At 37.4% G+C, this 19389-nt stretch overlaps 2 protein-coding genes across 2 annotated transcripts; both read left to right on the forward strand.

Moving 5' to 3' along the window:
- The first annotated feature begins 244 nt into the window (after positions 1–244).
- LOC311086927 (H-2 class I histocompatibility antigen, Q10 alpha chain-like) lies at positions 245–4591 on the forward strand. The gene is given in 7 exon segments (XM_084120139.1): positions 245–438; positions 2076–2326; positions 2330–2348; positions 2437–2724; positions 3804–4088; positions 4247–4312; positions 4412–4591. Coding segments are annotated over 7 exon segments (1083 nt in total). The 5' UTR covers positions 245–356; the 3' UTR covers positions 4504–4591.
- A 6389-nt stretch (positions 4592–10980) lies between these two features.
- Positions 10981–18174, forward strand: LOC311086917 (GTPase IMAP family member 8-like). Its single transcript, XM_084120127.1, has 4 exons — positions 10981–11224; positions 11355–11405; positions 13768–14445; positions 16942–18174. The coding sequence occupies exons 1-4, from the start codon at positions 11020–11022 to the stop codon at positions 17811–17813; spliced, it is 1806 nt and encodes a 601-aa protein (XP_083976253.1). The 5' UTR covers positions 10981–11019; the 3' UTR covers positions 17814–18174.
- The last annotated feature ends 1215 nt before the right edge of the window (positions 18175–19389 follow it).

A 19389-nucleotide genomic window follows, 5' to 3' on the forward strand; every position in this document is an offset into this window, starting at 1 on the left:
AAAACTCAAACATTTTCAGTGAAATTATGTTTAGGCCCCTCTAGTTGTTTAATACAACCTTTATTTATTGCAGTAAACAACTGCAGTGTGAAGTATTTATTTATTTATTTTTATTTTTTTTATCTGTCCCATGATATTTAAGTGTACTTTCACACAGTTGCAAACCTCAGTCTGTTTTTTTTTTTCTCACTGGCTGTGGTCTTTATTTTTCACCACAAGATTTACACTTCAGTGTGCATGTTTCTCTCAGACCAGATTTCAGGAAATGCGCTTCTCGCTCAAACACATTTCAAATAGGCTATACTGTATTTCCGGGTATCTATAACCATGAAATAGTAAACGTAAGGCTTTCAGTCATGATCACGAGCGTCACGATGAAGATCTTTGCTCTGCTTTGTGTCTTTCTTCTTTATGGGACTTTGCCTTCAATTCAAGCAGGTAATTATTATTATTATTATTATTATTATTATTATTATTATTAACTTGTACGTTTCGACCATCAATGTCTTCATTAGGCACAAACTCTGTGAAATAGAATACAAATCTTTATTGGTGTAACAGTTCCTCTCAAAATCTTTTCTATGCCTTCTTTATGCCAATGTATTGTAAGGCACTAACAATATGAACCGCATGTCTGAAGTGTGACGCTACACTCAAAAAAAAAAAAAAAATTCTTGGTTGTTTCAACTCAACTTTGGGTAAAATATGGACCAAACCAAACATTGGTTTATTTTATTTTTTAATTACATTTTTATATTTGGGTAGAAACAACACTTCAGTGTTAAAGTGTATCGGACTGCGATCATCTCCCGTCCTGATTTTACTGTGAATGTAAAATGATCTTGAAGTTTTAAGCGAGACCACATGGACACGGATAAGATAAATCACATGTGTACAAGAACAGGTGATGAAGCCACGTATTAAAATATTAGGACCCCAGTGTGTGGATGACTAAAAGCCTTACACTCATATGTAAAAGCACACTGGGCACAGTTTCCACACCCCGACAGAGGGAAGAGTCGGAATAGCCTATACCTGATTTGACAAGGAGGCAAGCCTGATTTTGACATTTAAAAACCAATCGAGGACCTTCTTTAAATATACTACATTTTTGGATATCTATGTTAATGCCATAAGACTCTGCAAAACTCCACACCCAATGCCGAATCCTTTACAATGCAAACAGGACCATTACATGATTGTTTTTATTATTAACCTTGTATTTTGAGATGTATCTCCAAATTTCTTTTTAACATAATTTAACATAATTTCTCTATGATAACCATGATTCATAAATCTTAGAGTTATATCATAGACCATTGCGAGTATGATTCTTCTGTGCCACAAACTGTCTAATAGGAAAACTCTTGATAAGAGCTTTAGGATGAAAACTCACCCCTCAAAGTTTACTCTCGGAAATACTTTTACATCAACAAAACTGATACTTGCTGTGTCACATTTCATAGTAAACTTTAGTAAACATAGTAAACATCATCAATGTACTGTTTATAAAGCAAACTCTTGGAGAAAAGAAAGGATTCAATCCATTTAGAATAAAATAATTTTCAAAAACTCCCATATACAAGCAGGCATAATTCGGCGCAATTTTACATCCCATACTGTAGCTGTTTCTTTCACTATTAAGAAGAAATCATTCTGGAAACGAAAATAATTATTGGTCAGGACAATGCTTGTTAAATCCATTAGGTTTCGCATCAACCGTTCCATCGGTTCCATCGCCCATAAGCCATCCGTATAGGGGATATTTGTGGGTCTATATAAACTCTGAACATCAAACATGGCGAGAAGAACATCATCAACAGCATATAGTGATTCAATAAAGAATCTCTTAAGTCATGATAATGTAATATAAACCTTTCACGATCAGTTGTCAGTAAAATGTACACAGTTACACAAAACTACCCAGCCCCTGGGTAAAAGTAATAAAAATGAATCACATAATTATCCAACAAGCTGAATCTAAATTAATAAAAATAATAATTTCATTAAAATCATTTTTAAGAGTGCAGTTCTTTTATGCCTTGTTATGGGTATGTTATTCCTCTTCATTGCAGAGAGACACTCACTGTATTACATTTACACTGGTTTGTCCAAACCTGTGGATCTTCCGGGCATCTATGAATTCAGTGCTATGAGTCTGCTAGACGACAGACAGATTGACTATTACAGTAGTAAAGAAAAGAGAAAGATTCCCACACAGCCCTGGATGAAAGAGAAAATGCAGAGGGATTACTGGGAAAAAGGTACTCAGTCCAGAAAGAGCAAAGAACAGTGGTTTAATGTCAATGTCAAGATTCTGATGGACTGAATGAGAGACAATACATCAGGTGAGGAACATTCATGCTAACCTAAATTATTATTAATATTATTATTTTTTATTATTGTTGCAAACATTTTGCTTCATCTCCATTCCAGATCTTCATGTTCTTCAGTGGAGAGTTGGTTGTGAAGTTGATCAGCAGGGAGATGAAGTGAAGTTTCTCAAAGGTGTTTCTGAGTACGGCTATGATGGAGAAAACTTCTTGTCTTTTGATGATAGAGAGTCTCAATGGGTCGCCCCAGTGGATGCAGCTCTACCAACCAAGAGAAAGTGGGACTATGTGCCGATCCTAAACCAATACACCAAAGGCTACCTGGAGAAAGAGTGTGTGGACTGGCTCAACAAATTCAGAGAATATGCAGACGAGGAGCTCAGAAACGGATGTGAGTTTGGATGTGTTCACACTGTCAGTCCAAATCCGATTATCCGTGCATCCGAATGAACTCTGATCTTAAATTATTCACTGTCCACAATGAGTATCTCTTCAGATTTGATTTGTGTGTCCATGCCGCTCTTTCGTTTTCCGGAATATCTGCATTGCGCTCTATGGAAATGACGTTGTGTTGGTGGGTATACGCAAAAAACATCAGCAACAGCAGCAACACAGAGGGGTTTGCACTTGCAGTACAGATGTTGTCTTATTTAAAACATGACACGATGTGAGCTGGCGTGCAGGACTACTGCGTCTTCTGAGGCAGGGGTAGAAGGAGGACAGACGCAAAACATACCATCGTTATATTGTAATTTTCTGCTCGCGCCTGCACTTAAAGGTGCAGAGTGTAATTTTAGCGGCATCTAGTGGTGAGGTTGCGGATTGCAACCAACAGAAGTTACGGTGGCCGACAGGAAGTGATGTCGTCGTCTGAGACAGAAGAGAGTAGCCAGTCCAGCAATGAGGTTTCTTTACAAAGACAAATTAGGAAATTAGGTTTACTTAATTATTCAGTAAAACGATATGTTATTGCGAATATTATTGTAACTTTATTCATGTTGGTGTTTTATTCGCTGAACAACATAATGAAACGAGTTTGTCCGTTTAGGGCTCCTGTAGAAACATGTCGATGTAAGGGGACCTGCGGTGTGTGTAGATAGAAATGGCTCATTCTAAGGTAATAAAAACATAACGGTTCAAGGTCTTTATACACCACTGAAAACATAGTTATGTATATGATATTGCATTTATGTCAACAGATCCTCCTTAATATTACACAATGCACCTTTAACTGCAACAACCTTGTTTCTGCAGCAACTTTAAGCATGTTTCTTATAACAACGTCTGTTGTTTTAATGTGATTTATTTTATTTTTGCCGTTCACACATGCTAAATGTGTTCGGATTCCAATCGGATATTCACAACAATCATATTTGAACTGACAGTCTGAATGAGGATGAGATTTGTTTATTATCTGCAGGTTTCATATAGAGATGAAACTGATTAATCCACTGGTTCCTGTGTTTCCAGCTCCTCCAGATGTGCATTTGTTTGTAATAAGGTATATTACGGACAAATCCAAGCTGAAACTGACCTGTCTGGCCACTGGCTTCCACCCCAAAGACGTGATGATGACCATTAGGAAAGATAACACATCTCTGCCTGACGATCAGATTGAATCCTCAGAAATCAGACCAAACCATGATGGATCCTATCAGCTGAGGAAGAGTGTGGAGATCAAGGAGGAGGAAACAGATCAATATGATTGTTTTGTCTCTCACCGTTCCCTCAAAGAACCAATTATCGAAAAACTAGGTAGGCAAACTGCAAGCATTCAATTATTATTATACATTGTAATGCCTTTTTCAGATATTATTTAGAATTCAAATATTCAGATATTGTTTCAGCTTTGTTCATGTCTGAGAATAGCACTGCACTGCCACTACACACTTCCTTTTATCCTGGTTTTCTAGCTGTCGAATCACTGAATGCCTATACAGCGAATGCTGAAGAACCTTTGCCTGAGCAAGAGTCTGATGGTATGTCTTCACTACTTTTTTTAAAAGCTTTGTTATTTATCAGGCAAATTTCCAATAGATTAGCACTGTAGATTTGACGTTTCACTGTTTCTCCAACAGGACACGTGAGTTCTGCTGAAACCTCACACAGCAGCACAACTGTTTCCATATTTTATCTCTCTCTCATATTTCATTTGATCTGGGTATTTTGAAGCACTTTCCTCGAGAAACTGACACGATTTTCCAGACTCAAACTGAATGTTATGAATGAAATTTTGTCATTAAAAAATGTAATTAATCAAACGTGTAAGTTTGTCTTTCTGACTTGCTAGAAACCTCTGTGTTTCCACTGTAAAATAGAATTTCCATCAATATTTTGAACAATAAAATCAAGTACATTTTGCCAGACATTAATGCACAGTAACATATGAATAACTGTGTCTTGACAAACATTGCAAAAGCAAAATTTGACATCTATATATTTTTAAATTGAAGAAGATAGTGTTTAGCAGGTTATATTCTATGAATAAGTCTAAAAAATACTTCTCTAACCTCATTTCTTATGAAATAATGATTAGACAACAGTAATTTTTTCTTCCAGTGACATCATTCACAAATTGACTGCAATGTATAATAACATGTGGTGGTGTAAGAGTGTTGTTTTGGAATATGTCTATTTTTAAGAAGTTATTATTGCGAAAAGCATATTTCACAAAAGCGGGTTTGGGTGAAGAGGAGGGAGATTCAAACAATCCAGTCTCCTTTTGTTGTTTAAACAGCACACACACACACACACACACACACACACACACACACACACACACACACCTGCAGGGACTGCACTAGAGTCCTTTACAAACTCCTCCATTGGTATGAACACACAGGAAAGTGTTTTTTCCTTAAAATAAAGTGTGCTGAGTGTCACAATAGAAGACGTTAGAATATAACACAATCATGCCCCCCCCCCCACCCAAAAAATTTAATAAATAAATAAATAAAATAAATAAATAATCCACGCTGAAGGTGAAATTAATAGACACGTCACACATAAGTATATTGGATGAAGTCCATTTGCATATACAAAAAGTAGGAAGTACAACTTGGTGAGAAACACACTAGAGAGTCGAGGTGAAATGTCTAACATCATAAGAGAACTTACAAAATATCAGAACTGCTTTCACTTTCACTTTGAATCGTGTGCCGCTGTTTGTCTCCTGAAGGAGGCGCTGTGACTCCATCAGAAACACCAGGAAAAAATGCCTTGTCAGATCCGCAGTGATGAAATGTTTTAGCTCAACAACATTAATCAGATGTTAACAATATTTTGTGTAAAGACGATATTTAAACCAGTTGATCACTGACACAGCAGCAGCTGTTATAACTGATCTCAGACAGGAGGAATGCTGCACATGCTCAGTTTATGCAGGCTTTTGTGCGTTGACATTAACGTGGAGCGCCGCTTAGAGGTGCAACAGTGTAACGGAATGATGAGTAAACAATATTCAGTGAATTTCAATGAAGAAAAACATTCACCTTAACACCGCAAAATACTAATGTGGACCCCCCCCCCCCCCACACACACACACACACACACACACACCACCACACACACACACACACACACACCACCACACACACACACACACACACACACACACTCACACACACACACACACACACACACACACACACAAAATAAAATCTCAAACCCGTCACTGGCTGTATGAGACTCACTGTAAAAATAAAAAGTGCCTGGAGGAAGCGCCTGGGAAGTGTTCTTCACTTTGCCACACTGGCGGAACCATCTGTAGATCCTCTGGGCCTCCAGGTGATTCAAAAGGGGCGGTTCTCTGAGGAACCACACAGGTTTTCCGAAAAACTCCATGATGACAACGATTGTAATGAATGATCTGATAGCCACACATTTTTGCAGGCTTAATATTTATGTAAGGAATAATTGACTCCAGGTCACATGATACATTACATAATTTCCCTTCAATTTGATTGGTTCTTCATATGCAAATCCTTCTGTTACAAGAAGCGAACACTGTTTTCTTGATTACTTCATTGTTAATCACAAGTTTTTGAACCTAGATATCTATCTAGTTTCATTTCGCCTATTTGTTATTTTTATACTCACACACTCAAAGTCACGAGTTTTTGACCAAAGGGTTTGGACACATTTATGATTCAAAAGCATATGAATGTTGTTCCTGCAAGAAACATAATTGTTAGTTATGATTAATAACTAACATTTATTAGTTTATTTAATAACTAATACATTTATTTATTTATTAGTTATTAGTTAAAAAATCCACCACAGAACTCACTCGTACGAATTTGTAAAATTTTTGATAAATCGTACATATTTTACGAGTTGTCCAATTCATATGAATTCGAATGACCTACCCCTGAACCCACCCCTAAACCCATCACTGGGGTTTGGACCACTGATCTATATAATGACTGGATAGCTCATGACGTTCTAACTGCCACTAGGCAGTGAAGCCACCGGAAGTGTTCGAGCGGCCATCTTACGATTCCCTAGCTACCAGCAGAGGGCTCCAACGCCCGTTATACAGAGATTGGTAGCTCTGACAGCACTTGACCCGCTGTGCAGCATACAAGTGTAAAACGACGTTCACAAAAGGATGTAGGAAAAACTGCCCAAATGTTGTAATTCAAGCCCTATAAGTAGTAATTTATATGCAAAATTGTCGCTATGCCCGTGTTGTTTTCTCCGAGGCAAGAGCTGCTGCTTCTTCATAAAACAACGATAAAACAGTCAACAGTAGCCTATAAGAAACCTCAGAGCAACAATGATAACAATTAAGTGTCCAATAGCGACACCATTTGACAGCTTCAAAAGAGCTTCGTGCAGAGTCCGTTTACCGTTACATTAACCCATACAATTTGTAGGCTATTATGCATTTCCTGAACATGTACTTGCTAATCAAACACTTTATATGAACAAACTACTAATCTATAAAACACAATCGGTCTACCGACCTTTTACTAATTGTGTCAATTGATGTTGATATGCGCGAGGGAGAGAGAGCAATACAGTTGTGCACGCTTGTGTTGTTTGAAGGCGGTGAGAGTGCGCGCGCGTGGCCGGGGCTCTCTCTCTGCTTGTTCTTATGCGCCCTGTCCACTGATCTAAATAATTTGTTGTTATGACGACTTGAACGACGAACTAATTCCCTCCCTCATTTTGATTTAACGAATTACAACGTGGCTACAATATAATAAAACGAGGGAACAAATTATAACGGGCTGAGGTATTATTAATTCGTGGCTACGAAACAATATATTCACCTGAATATTAACCAATTCACAAAAATATAGGTTTTTAGCATTCACTATTTAATTAATAGTATCAAACTGTTTTTCTTACCTGTGAAGATCGCTTTTCAGTGAAGGCCGACTAGTGTTCTCGTACAGCTTTTTATTCCTTTTGCAAAGAAATTGCCGTTTTTTAATAAGCACGAACAATTTCCGACTTTAAACAAATACCCATTTAAATGCTTAGGATGTTTGCGATGTGAGAGTGTACAGGGAGACTTTAGATTTAAAAACTGTGTCTCGTTAGGCAATGTTTTTTCAGTCAAATCATAAAATTTCCTATTGATTCAATAGAACGCGTGAGCTCACTAGGACTAGGGAATACCGATATGGCTTCACTGTTTATGACATCATGAGCTATCCAGTCATTCTATTCACCTTATTCCGCCCCGCCCATCAGTGAAACAGGTTATATCATGATGATTATAAAACCATCAACAGGTAACCATCATCACCTGATCTCATTTCACTTTAGCTTTCTTTGCTGCTGCAAATGTATTTGACAAACACACTGTCACAGTGGCCAAAGAAGACAAAAGATATAATAAGCGTTAAGAGCCCAACTAATGGAAGCACTCATCACTGTTATGGTGACTTCAAATGAAACACATTAGAGTTAAACTCTGTTAATTCTCAATAAGAACTTCTGTAGACGTCTGACAGAAATAAAGTCAGTCTGGTTAGTAATAAGTGAAGCTGGTAATGCTGTTTGTGGAGTTGTTTAATCCTCCTCTGCTGAGATCTTCACAGATTTAATGTCTTCTTTTCTCTTCAGTTGATTTCATCTAAGGCTGTGTCTGAAGTCAGTTGTAGTTCTTGTGTTTCTGCTTGTCTCTTTTTTCTGTTCTCTTCTTTCTTTCAGTGATTCTTTTTGTTAACTTATTAAGGCTGAGATGACTTCATATTTAATATACACAGACTTTGTGGCTCAGATAAGGTCCAGTTCTGGTTTATTTCTTTGCTCTTGGCTGACATGTGGCATTGCTATGGCCTGCTTGTGGCCCAGATCTGGCAAACAGGAGTGGGCCACTCAAGTGCCGTAGATCCATGCTGCATGTGGGCCAGATCATCTTTCCACGTGTGCCAGATGTGGGCCGGATCTGGGCCGACACAATGTTGCTATGTGGGTCTTATTCTTGCAATATTTTTCAGATGATAGTATGCTGATTTAGTTATTGCTTTGACATGACTACTGAAACTAAGGTCTGACTCTAGTGTCACACCAAGATTCCTGACTTGATCTTTAGTTGTTTCACCCCTAGAGTGAAGGTATGCGTTCACCTTGAGAACTTCATCTTTGTTTCCAAACGCAATTACTTCTGTTTTGTCTTTGTTTAACTGAAGAAAGTTTTGGCACATCCAAATGTTGACTTCATCAATGCATTGGCACAGGGAGTCAATCGAACAGGGAGTCAAAAGAACACTTAATTTCTGTTCACACAACCCATTCCTCACTGCCATGTTATCTGTGGAATGCAGTTTTATAGCCACAGTATTTTTGTGTCAGGCAGTCCTCTGACAGATCAAACAGCTCTGGTGATCATAATGCAGGAAGTTGTATGGAATGTATGTCAAATCAAGTGCAACTGGTTTCTGAGTTTTACTGTAAAATGAAGACATGCTTTTCATGTTACTCACACCTACAGTAATACAAAAACTGCTGGAACAAAGTCTTTTACTACCTGATGTACTTTACCGTGGAAGGTGACTGGTGACTTGGGTGAAGATGGATCACTTGGGCAGATCATCCAGACAATCTGGTGAGTCAGAATCTTTTCATAAGTTCCTTCACATACTAAGTGCACATATACGGACTGTGGATTCAAAAATGGGGGAAATAAAGCACCATGCTACACTTGCTTAACCTATGCTCTTATTAAAGTAGCAATATATTTGTGCTAATATTTAGCTATGTAGATTTAAAAAATCTTGCTTTACCCTGTTGGTTGATTTCATGGAAGCAAGCACCAGTGATTTTGCCAAGGGATCTCTTATTTATTTATTTATTTTATATAAGACATAGGAGGTAGAGAAAATGGACCAAACGAAGGTCTTGATTCAGCTTCTCAGTCATCTTCTCTGCCTTTCGGACAAAAGGGCTTGGTTTTATACTACTGACCAATATCTCATCATCTCTCTGCCATAGACAAAGACTATCAGTTATTGTATATGCTGACCAGAAAAACTGCATTATGCAGAGAAACGCATGATGCCCATTATAATGTGACTAAACAGTGCATTACCAGAGAAACATGTGGTTTCCATTAACATATGAATGTATCACCTTATGCTATGCTCAGTGGAACACACTGCACATACATTTCAGTCTTCAACACACACTCACTCAAAGTCTCTCCTCCATGATTCACAAAATACAATGATTACAAATGATTATAAATGTATATAAAAAGTATAAAACAGATACACAATACTATTGATTATGAATATTAATAAAAAGTAATAATAATACTAAAAACAATATTAAATGATGAGATTTGAGTCTTCAGTTAGCTACATTCTTTTTTTAATGATTTTTTTCCATAGATGACAATCAGGAAAGTTCAGCAGGACTCCACAAAAGAGAAAGCAAACCAACCTCTGAACAGGGAGTTTTACATTTAAGTAAAATTTGCTGTATAAGATCTATTATTGTTTCTTATTTGAAGCAGTCATTTTAATTTTAATTTTACATGTAATTAATATTGTTTTGAAATATACTGCCTGAAAAAAAAATGTTTTCTTTGGCTCAAAATTGTTAAAGTGTGGATCAGAGAGCATGAAGAACATGTGGCAACATGATCATCTCTGCAATAATTATTCAATCATAAAATCTTAAAAGTATATAAAAAATACAAGTATTTTCTTATATAAATCCAAACAGCAATTCTTTTTTTCCTTTGGCTAGGCAGTGTATAATGATAACCTGATTGTTTATGACTTTCAGAATTGAATAAAACACCATATGAACAAGACTTCAGTCTCCAGAAATATGTAATTATTGATTAGAGTATTTGATTTGCATATTGCATTTATAGTTTCTCTTTTATTTGAGGCCACCAGCAGGAAGCCTCCACAGCAGATATTGTAAGGAGTTTTACATTTATGACACATGCTCATGGTAGACCAATCATGACAGACTGGGGCCAGATGACCTTCCTTCTTTCTTTCTTTCTTTCTTTCTTTCTTTCTTTCTTTCTTTCTTTCTTTCTTTTGAAGAAAAAAAAATCAAAACTAAAACTGAGAATTCAGACAGAGGGTGATCACTGGAGAATATACCAAATGCCACTGTGAGTAGTTAATAAATTGCACCTGCTAGAAATGTTGTTTCTGCAATTCCAGATTCTGTGGCCAAGCAAGAGTCGAGAATAGTGCAGAAGGAGTACATGAACATTAAAGACTCTGATGCTGTAGATTCACTGGAGCATCCACTGCAGACCTGCAGAAGACCACACCATCATCTACAGAGGAAAGGAGACCAGTCAATTCTGGAGGGCATTGAGACAACAGTGGAGGAAAACAGAAATCCTAACCTGAGTACTCCTGAAGAATTAAGGCCTGTTTGCCACACAACAAACAATCCACCTCTGGGTAAACATTGGCTTCCAGTTAAGAATAATTAATAATTAATGTTTAATTTGTAAAAAAAAATAAGATAAAAAATACAGTACAATACAGTAGCAAGTGGCTTATGGATAATATCCATATTTCCCCTCTGAAGGTCTACGTTCCAGTTTTCGTAAGTGGACACGTAGGATGAACCCATCACAAAGTGAGCATGAAAGGAATCATTTAGCAATGCAAATTATTATTATTATTATTATTATTTTCTATTTTCTAATTATTCTATGGAAGCTTGTTTCCGCCACCGAATAAAAAAAAGAAAAAGTTAATTGTTAATTTATCTAGTAATTGTGTGTTATAAAGTGAGAATTGTGTCATATAGAGTCCCGATTGTGTTATAAAGTCATAATTTCTTGATATAAAGGCGCAATTGTGTGTTATAAAGTCAGAATTGCGTTATATAAAGTCGCAATTACTTGCTATAAAGTCAGAAATGCGAGAAATAAATCGACAATTCTGACTTGTTTTCTAAGAATTGTATGTTTATATCTTGCACTTTTTTTGCACTTTAACACTCCCCCCCCCCCCCCAGAATTGGACGTTAGAACATGCAATTGTGATTTTATAGCTCGCAATTCTGACTTTATATCTCGAAATTCTGAGAAATAAAGAATAAAAAGTCGCAATTATCTTTTAAAATGTTTTATTCTGTGACAGATAACAAGCTTCCATAGATTTCTTATTAACAACATTCCTTACAAATGAAAATCACAGAGAACCATATGAATGGTGTAATCATAATGATGGATCAGGTCAGTATAACTACAATGGCTGCGTGACTAATTATGTTGGACAACAATGACTGGTTGATAACATAACAAAAACCAACACACACAAAAAATAAATAAATAAAAAATAAATAAAAAATTACTGTTATTGCCACTATTTGGTCCCCATAGCATAAGGATTACCAGGACGCACATTCACATATATGTATATGTTGTTTGAAAGTGATTGAACTAAATCTTAACTTAAAGGAACTTAAATGGTTAGTTCACCCAAAAATGAAAATTCTGTCAGTAATTACTCACCCTCATGTTGCTCCAACCCCGTAAGACTTTTGTTCATCTTCGGAACACAAATTTAGATATTTTTGATGAAATCTGAGAGCTGGCTCACTCCTTTAGGCTGCTAGGTATCAGCAACACACACATGACTAGTGTCAGCCAATAGTGAGCCTAAGTTCTGATGCTGCGCTGTTACACTACGTGAATTCACTCGGGGGCCCACATTGAAGAAAATGAATAGTTGAATAAAGTCATTATTTTTTCGCACAAAAAGTATTCTTGTTGCTTGATAAACTTATGGTTGAGCCACTGTAGTCACTTGGACTATTTTAAACAGTAACACAGGGTTTGTGATGTGAAAAAAAAGTAATGGATCAATATAATTGTTAGATTCCAAAGACATCAGTGAAACAGGTTATTTCATGATGACTATAAATCCATCAACACGTAACCATTATCACCTGATCTCATTTCATTTTAGCTTTTATTTGCTGCTGCTAATGTGTTTGACAAACACACTGTCACAGCAGCCAAAAAAAGACAAAAGATGTAATAAGAGTTAAGAGCCCAACTAATGGAAGCACTCATCACTCGTATGGTGACTTCAAATGAAACATTAGAGTTTAACCTCTGTTAATTCTCAATAAAAACTTTCGTAGACGTCTGACAGAAATAAAGTCAGTCTGGTTAGTAATAAGTGAAGCTGGTAATGCTGTTTGTGGAGTTGTTTAATCCTCCTCTGCTGAGATCTTCACAGATTTAATGTCTTCTTTTCTCTTCAGTTGATTTCATCTAAGACTGTGTCTGAAGTCAGTTGTAGTTCTTGTGTTTCTGCTTGTCTCTTTTTCTGTTCTCTTCTTTCCTTCAGTGATTCTGCTTGTTTACTTATTAAGGCTGAGATGACTCCATATTTAATATTCACAGACTTTGTGGCTCAGATAAGGTCCAGTTCTGGTTTATTTCTTTGCTCTTGGCTGACATGTGGCATTGCTATGGCCTGCTTGTGGCCCAGATCTGGCAAACAGGAGCGGGCCACCCAAGTGCCGTCATTCCACGCTGCATGTGGGCCAGATCCGCATTCCACAAGTGCCAGATGCGGGCCGGATCTGGGCTGAAACAATGTTGCTATCTGGGGAAGGAGTGAGACAGCTCTCAGATTTCAACAAAAATCTTAATTAAATCTTAATTTGTGTTCCGAAGATGAACAAAAGTCTTACTGGGTTGGAACAACATGAGGGCGAGAAATTACTGACAGAATTTTCATTTTTGGGTGCACTAACCCTTTAAACTGTGTCTTATTTAACTTAAGTTGAACAATAACTTTATTAAAGGACCGCTATAAAGCCAAAACAATCTCTGTTTCCATAAATTATACATTTATCTCTGTAAAGCTGCTTTGAATCAATCTACATTGTTAAAAGCACTATATAAATGGATGAAAGGATGACTTGACTTGACTTGACTTGACTTGACTTGTCTTATGTCTCTTAATATGTTTTTCAGTGTCACTGAATTTCTATGGAAAACAGAAGCTGAATATCGTGCTGTGTGGATGTGATAGCATGTTAAAGATCTCAGTGTCCAAACTTTTACGAGGGAAAAAGATAAATCAGAGAGCGAGCAATGAAGTGTTTGTGAAGAAAGAGGAGAGGATACATGGACGTGTGATCAGTCTGGTGGAGCTTCCAGCTCTCAATCAGCTCTCAGAGGAGGAAGTGATGCGTCAGACTCTCCGCTGTGTGTCTCTCTGTGATCCTGGAGTTCATGTTTTCCTCATCATTATTCCTGCTAATCCGCTTAATAATGATGAGAGAGCAGAAATTGAGAAGATCCAGAAGATATTTTATTCCAGAGACCATTTCATGGTGCTTTTCACGACAGAGCTTGTTGTTATTAAAAGAGTGACCAATTTGGTCAAATCCAGCCCAGATTGTCAGAGGTTAATCAGTCTTTGTGGAGGCCAGTACAGAGTGATTGGGCTAAATGAACCTAATAACTCAAGACAGATCCCAGATCTACTGGACTATATAGAGGGTATGAAGATTGAACCATATTCACCTCAGACGTATATGAAAGCTCAAGAGAACAGAGTCAGACATGAACTGGAGGAACAACATAAGAGAGAAATTAGTGAAATGGAGAATAAAATCAAAGAACTACAAGGGAAGGTTCAGCTGGAAGGTGAGTGGATTTTTTTGTGTTGTGAATAACACATTTTAATAAGAAATTAGGGGCGGGGCGGGGCGGGGCGGGGCGGGGCGGGGCGGGGCGGGGCGGGGCGGGGAGGGGAGGGAAGGCTACTCTGGGTTCGGGCCCAATATCCGAGCTCGGAGCCCTCTCCCTGGACAGCACGCCAAATATGCATACCATTTATTCTATCTAACTTATTTGTAAGTGTGAACTCGTGAATTAATTAATAGCAGCCGTAAGCAAGGGGTGCAGCATGAACAAAAGTGACCTATATCTGAATGGACAAGCCCTCAACTCAAGTCTGGAGTCCTTTATGAATTATTTCTGGGAGATATTCGACTCCATCGTACCAGGGATCAAGCTTGTGAGCAGATGTCTCGGCTCCACCAGGGTGATCATTCTGTGGCCCTGTGATTTCAGATCCATGTAGTTACAAGGTAGTGGAACCAATCTGATCATCCCACTACTTCTTTTGTCTGATATTGCAGACTGAGATCTAGCTCCAAGTGGTTGGAACAGATGACAACATATGTCTGGAGGAGGAGATTTGACTAGTGATTCAAGTGGTTGAACGTCTCCATTTCTGTCATGGACCGGTGCTGCCTCTCCATGCCCTGTCGAGGCACAACAATTGAGAGTTCCTCCAGTGACAAGTGCATTGACATTCCCTCTAAATATCATTTACTCAATTTAAAAAAATAAAATAAAAAAAAGCTTCCTAGTTGCCCCCTCATCAGCCTTGGTGCTGTGCCACAGATATCCTCCCAGGGGCTCCCCTTCCTCAAAGGCGTATCTGAACATCGTGTGATGACGTGCAGCCTGGTAAATTCTCTTTCTTTCTTCCAGGCGTACATGTACAAGTTACTGTGGGAATTCCTTCATCATTTTGCTGTATTTTACATTGACAATCTCCTTATATACTCCACCTCCATTGATGAGCATTTACAGCATGTCAAAATGCCCTGCATTATCTGCAACAGCACAACATCTTTCTCAAGGCAGATAAGTGCACCTTCCACTGGGCCTCTTTCCCCTATCTCAACTACCTGATCAGTAGAGAGGGATATGACAATGGTTGAGGATATTATCTTGACCACAAACTATGATAGTAAAATAGCTTCAATGGTTCATTTCTTTTTAAAATCATCACTTTATACATTACTTCAGTGAGGTGACTTGTTCCTGTCAACTCTCTTCTCAAAAGCAAACCCAAGGAACTCTCCTGGTCATCAGAATCCACCAAGACCTTCTGCCAGTTAAAAAATTCCTTCATCAACACACCTATCCTCAAACACCCAGATCCTACAAAGCCATGTGTGCCAAAGTGGATGCAAAGCCATACAAAGCCAGAGTGGATGCCTCCACTATAGGGGTTGTCCAAGCATTATTGCAGTCCAACACTATCTCACGACCAATTTGTACGAATTCGTATGAATGATAAAAAGATGGCTAATTCGTACGAATTCGTACGACCTCACTCGTACGAATTTGTACGATTTGTCTAAACCCACGTGATGGGTAGGTTTAGGGGCGGGGTCAGGGGTAGGTCATTCGTATGAATTCATACGAATTGGGCAATTCGTAAAATATGTACGATTTTGCAAAAATTTTACTAATTCGTACGAGTTAGGTCGTATGAATTCGTACGAATTAGCCACCTCATAGAATTTGTACGTTTTCCCGTGAGATCGGGTTGTGCAGTCCCCAAAAACTCCATTCCTGTGCCACCTTCTCCAAGAAACTTTATTCCAGCCAGCAGAACTATGATATTAGTAATCGGAAGCTGTTCTGCACACCAGGCACTGGTCAACCTGGGAGCACACACACCCTAGAGTTTGCTTGTCAGAAATACTGGTGGTCTAACATGGCCAAAGATGTGGTCCAACATGTGCATCTTGCACTGAGTTTGGAGGTCTTCAAAGTTCAACGTTATCTCCCTTCTGTCAAGCTTCATCCTTTCCTTATTACTCAGTGTCATTGGTTCCACATTGGCATGGATTTTGTGACCTCGCTCCATCTTATCTCAGCACATGCAACCTTGTGGCAGTACATTCATTCAATACAAGTGTCCTCTGTATATAGCTTTCAGTTTTGTCAGTCCCTTGTCATATCTATAGCTGTTTTTGAAACCCACACACTTTGTGGCTATGGATACATCTGTTTTTGAAGTATCATGTAAATTAAGTTTATAGCAGCAAATACAATAAATAGACACCAGCATAAATGAACAATTTTTAAATGTTCACTTTATTGAGTCTGTATTCAGACCAGAACCAGAAGCCTCTCAGATTATCAAAAATACTAGTAAATCATTCATCTGCTTTCATAACAAATGTAGACAAAACTGCTAAAACTTGAAAGACAATCAGTGATGATTTCTATGTTTTGGGTTCAGAAACAACAAGAGACTGATGTTTTATTAATTTGAGAATTTTTCAGTAAACTCCTGCATGATATTAATACAAGTATTCTATCAACTATTTTCAGGTGCTGAATGTGAAGCAGATGGTCAGGAGTGTCTGAGGATTGTGCTGATCGGGATGACAGGAAGTGGAAAGAGTGCAACAGGAAACACTATTCTGGGAAGAAATAAGTTTCAGAGCCAATTAAACACAGATTCAGTGACTACAGTTTGTAAGAAAGGAGTTGGTGAAGTTGATGGTCGGTCAGTAGCTGTTGTTGATACTCCAGGACTCTTTGACACGACGCTGCAAACTGATCAACTGGTGGCAGAAATAATGCAATGTGTTTCTCTGTCAGCACCTGGACCTCATGTGTTTGTCATTGTGTTGAGTTTGGGAAGATTCACCAAAGAGAAGATGGACACTATGGATCTGATAAAGAAGATATTTGGCCCAAAAGCTGCTCAGTTCAGCATCGTTCTGTTCACTAGAGGAGACGAACTTGGGAATGAGTCCATAGAAGATTATGTGAAGAGAAGTAACTCTGCTGAACTGAAGAAACTGATCAGAGATTGTGGAAACAGATTCCTGGCTTTCAATAACAGAGAGAAACAAGACAAAACTCAAGTGATTCGACTGTTAAACATGATAAATGAAGTGAAAAATACTAATGAGGGTCGATACTTCACTAACAGCATGTTTGAGGAGGCAGATATGTCAATTAAAAAGAGATTTAAGGAAATACTGAAAGAGAAAGAAAGAGAAATTCAGAATCAGAAAAAAGAGTTACAAGCCAAATATGAGAGGGAAACAAAAGACATGATGAAGAAACATCAAGAAGAAGCCAGAAAACAAGCAGAGGAATTTCATGAGTCGACAGAAAGAAAACTGAAGCATGTTCTGGAGCTCACAGAGATGCTTAAAGAGCGTCGACAACATAAGACACTGAATACATAAAAAAAGAAGAAAAGAAAAATAAAAGAACTTCAGCAAACTGAAAAATTGAAGAATAAAACAGGCTGTGTCAATCTGTGATATTTCTGAAAGTCTAAAATCAAAACTCAAATAGCAATATAATACTTTTTTTTCTGTATTTATTTACATGAAGCTTTTAGTACTTTAGTTTCTGTTTAATGGGATGCTATTTCATTGGAAATTGTCTCTCTGGGAAAATGGAAAAAGGTCAAAAAATTATAAAAACTCTTTCCAACAGCCTGATTTTAGCACTAAATAAACTGCACACAATAGTGTTATTTGATTATTTTTACACATACTGTACTGAACTATTACAAAATTTAATAAAAACATAAAATATTGCAAAATTATTTTCCTTTCCATTTTCTCCTTATTATCTAATGTGTAGAACTGTTTGCAGACCTTGTGTCTCTTAAAATCTGATGGACTGAACTTGGCTGATGGTTTCAGTAGCCTATCCCAACGTCCTGTTGCAAAAAAGCATGGACAATTTTGCTAAATGTTGCTGTTCAAAGCCACAGGGTGGCGCTAAAAGCAAACAACAGCTTCACTTGGTTCAAGCTGAGCCAGCTGTTACATCTGCCTACAAGAGCCTCATCTCTACACAATTTCAGATGTAAAAAAAAAGTTAACTCAAACAGAAATTTAATTCTGAGGCAGACAAATCAGAGCAATGATCAATACATGAGCAGGTGTCAACATTCTAGATGAAAAAATATATATATATATTCAAGATTCTGTGTGATCCACCTGTCCTAAGTAAAACGAATGTGAAAATTTGCATATGCTTCCCAGACTCCCCTGCCTGTCCTTGGAAAATTTACAGAAAACAAAGTCACAATTTCAAGTCCATCAAAGCACATTTTTGGGTGTATAACAATATCTGTTAATTTAACAATCTTAGCAGTAAAATATTTTGAGCCAATAATCCATTTCATATGGGAGACCTTATAGGAAAAACATGAGGAAAAACATTGTTTGGGTTTAGTTCTACCTCCGGTAGGGGTATCAAACTAAAGCACTCTTTTTGACCATTTGTCACTAGTGCTGTTGTTCAAGGAGGTTTGGTGAGAGAACAAGCACACATTTAGGAATTTTATGTAACCACAAAAGCTGTGCAAATCAGCACAAAAATGAAACTGTAGTGTCAAACATGAAATGTGTAGCTGAAAATCTCTCATTAATGGAGACAATGTTTTTTGCATTATTTAATGACAAAACAAATGACAAAAACACCCCCCTTTTAAAACCCTCAATTGAAAAGAAGAAACCCAAAGTAATAAGTTATTCATTGTTATTCCAACACTCACTTTCTCTTTCCTCTCAGTATCAGAAATGTTTGTAAATGGTTAAGCAAGCTTCATTTTCTTAAAAAAAAAAATGGCCAAGATAACAGTGCAAGGAAATATTTAGATATTCTGTAAAAAGAAAAGAAGCTAAGAAATGATGACACTATTGAAGTCACTATTGTGAGATTTTTGTATAATTATTTTAAATGTTAATTTCATGTTGGGTAATTTTGATTAATTTTATACTCTTATCCAGTTTTGATTTAAAT

This window comes from Abramis brama (genome assembly GCF_963993115.1).
Source record: "Abramis brama genome assembly, chromosome: 1".
In the NCBI taxonomy this organism is placed as follows: Eukaryota; Metazoa; Chordata; class Actinopteri; order Cypriniformes; family Leuciscidae; genus Abramis; species Abramis brama.

Excerpts from the sequence above, each read along its gene's own strand:
- LOC311086917 (XM_084120127.1), top strand. The coding sequence starts at position 11,020 with ATGAACATTAAAGACTCTGATGCTGTAGATTCACTGGAGCATCCACTG. Across the intron at positions 11,225-11,354 it reads AACAAACAATCCACCTCTGG|GTCTACGTTCCAGTTTTCGT; the intron begins GTAAACATTGGC and ends TCCCCTCTGAAG. Across the intron at positions 14,446-16,941 it reads AGGGAAGGTTCAGCTGGAAG|GTGCTGAATGTGAAGCAGAT; the intron begins GTGAGTGGATTT and ends AACTATTTTCAG.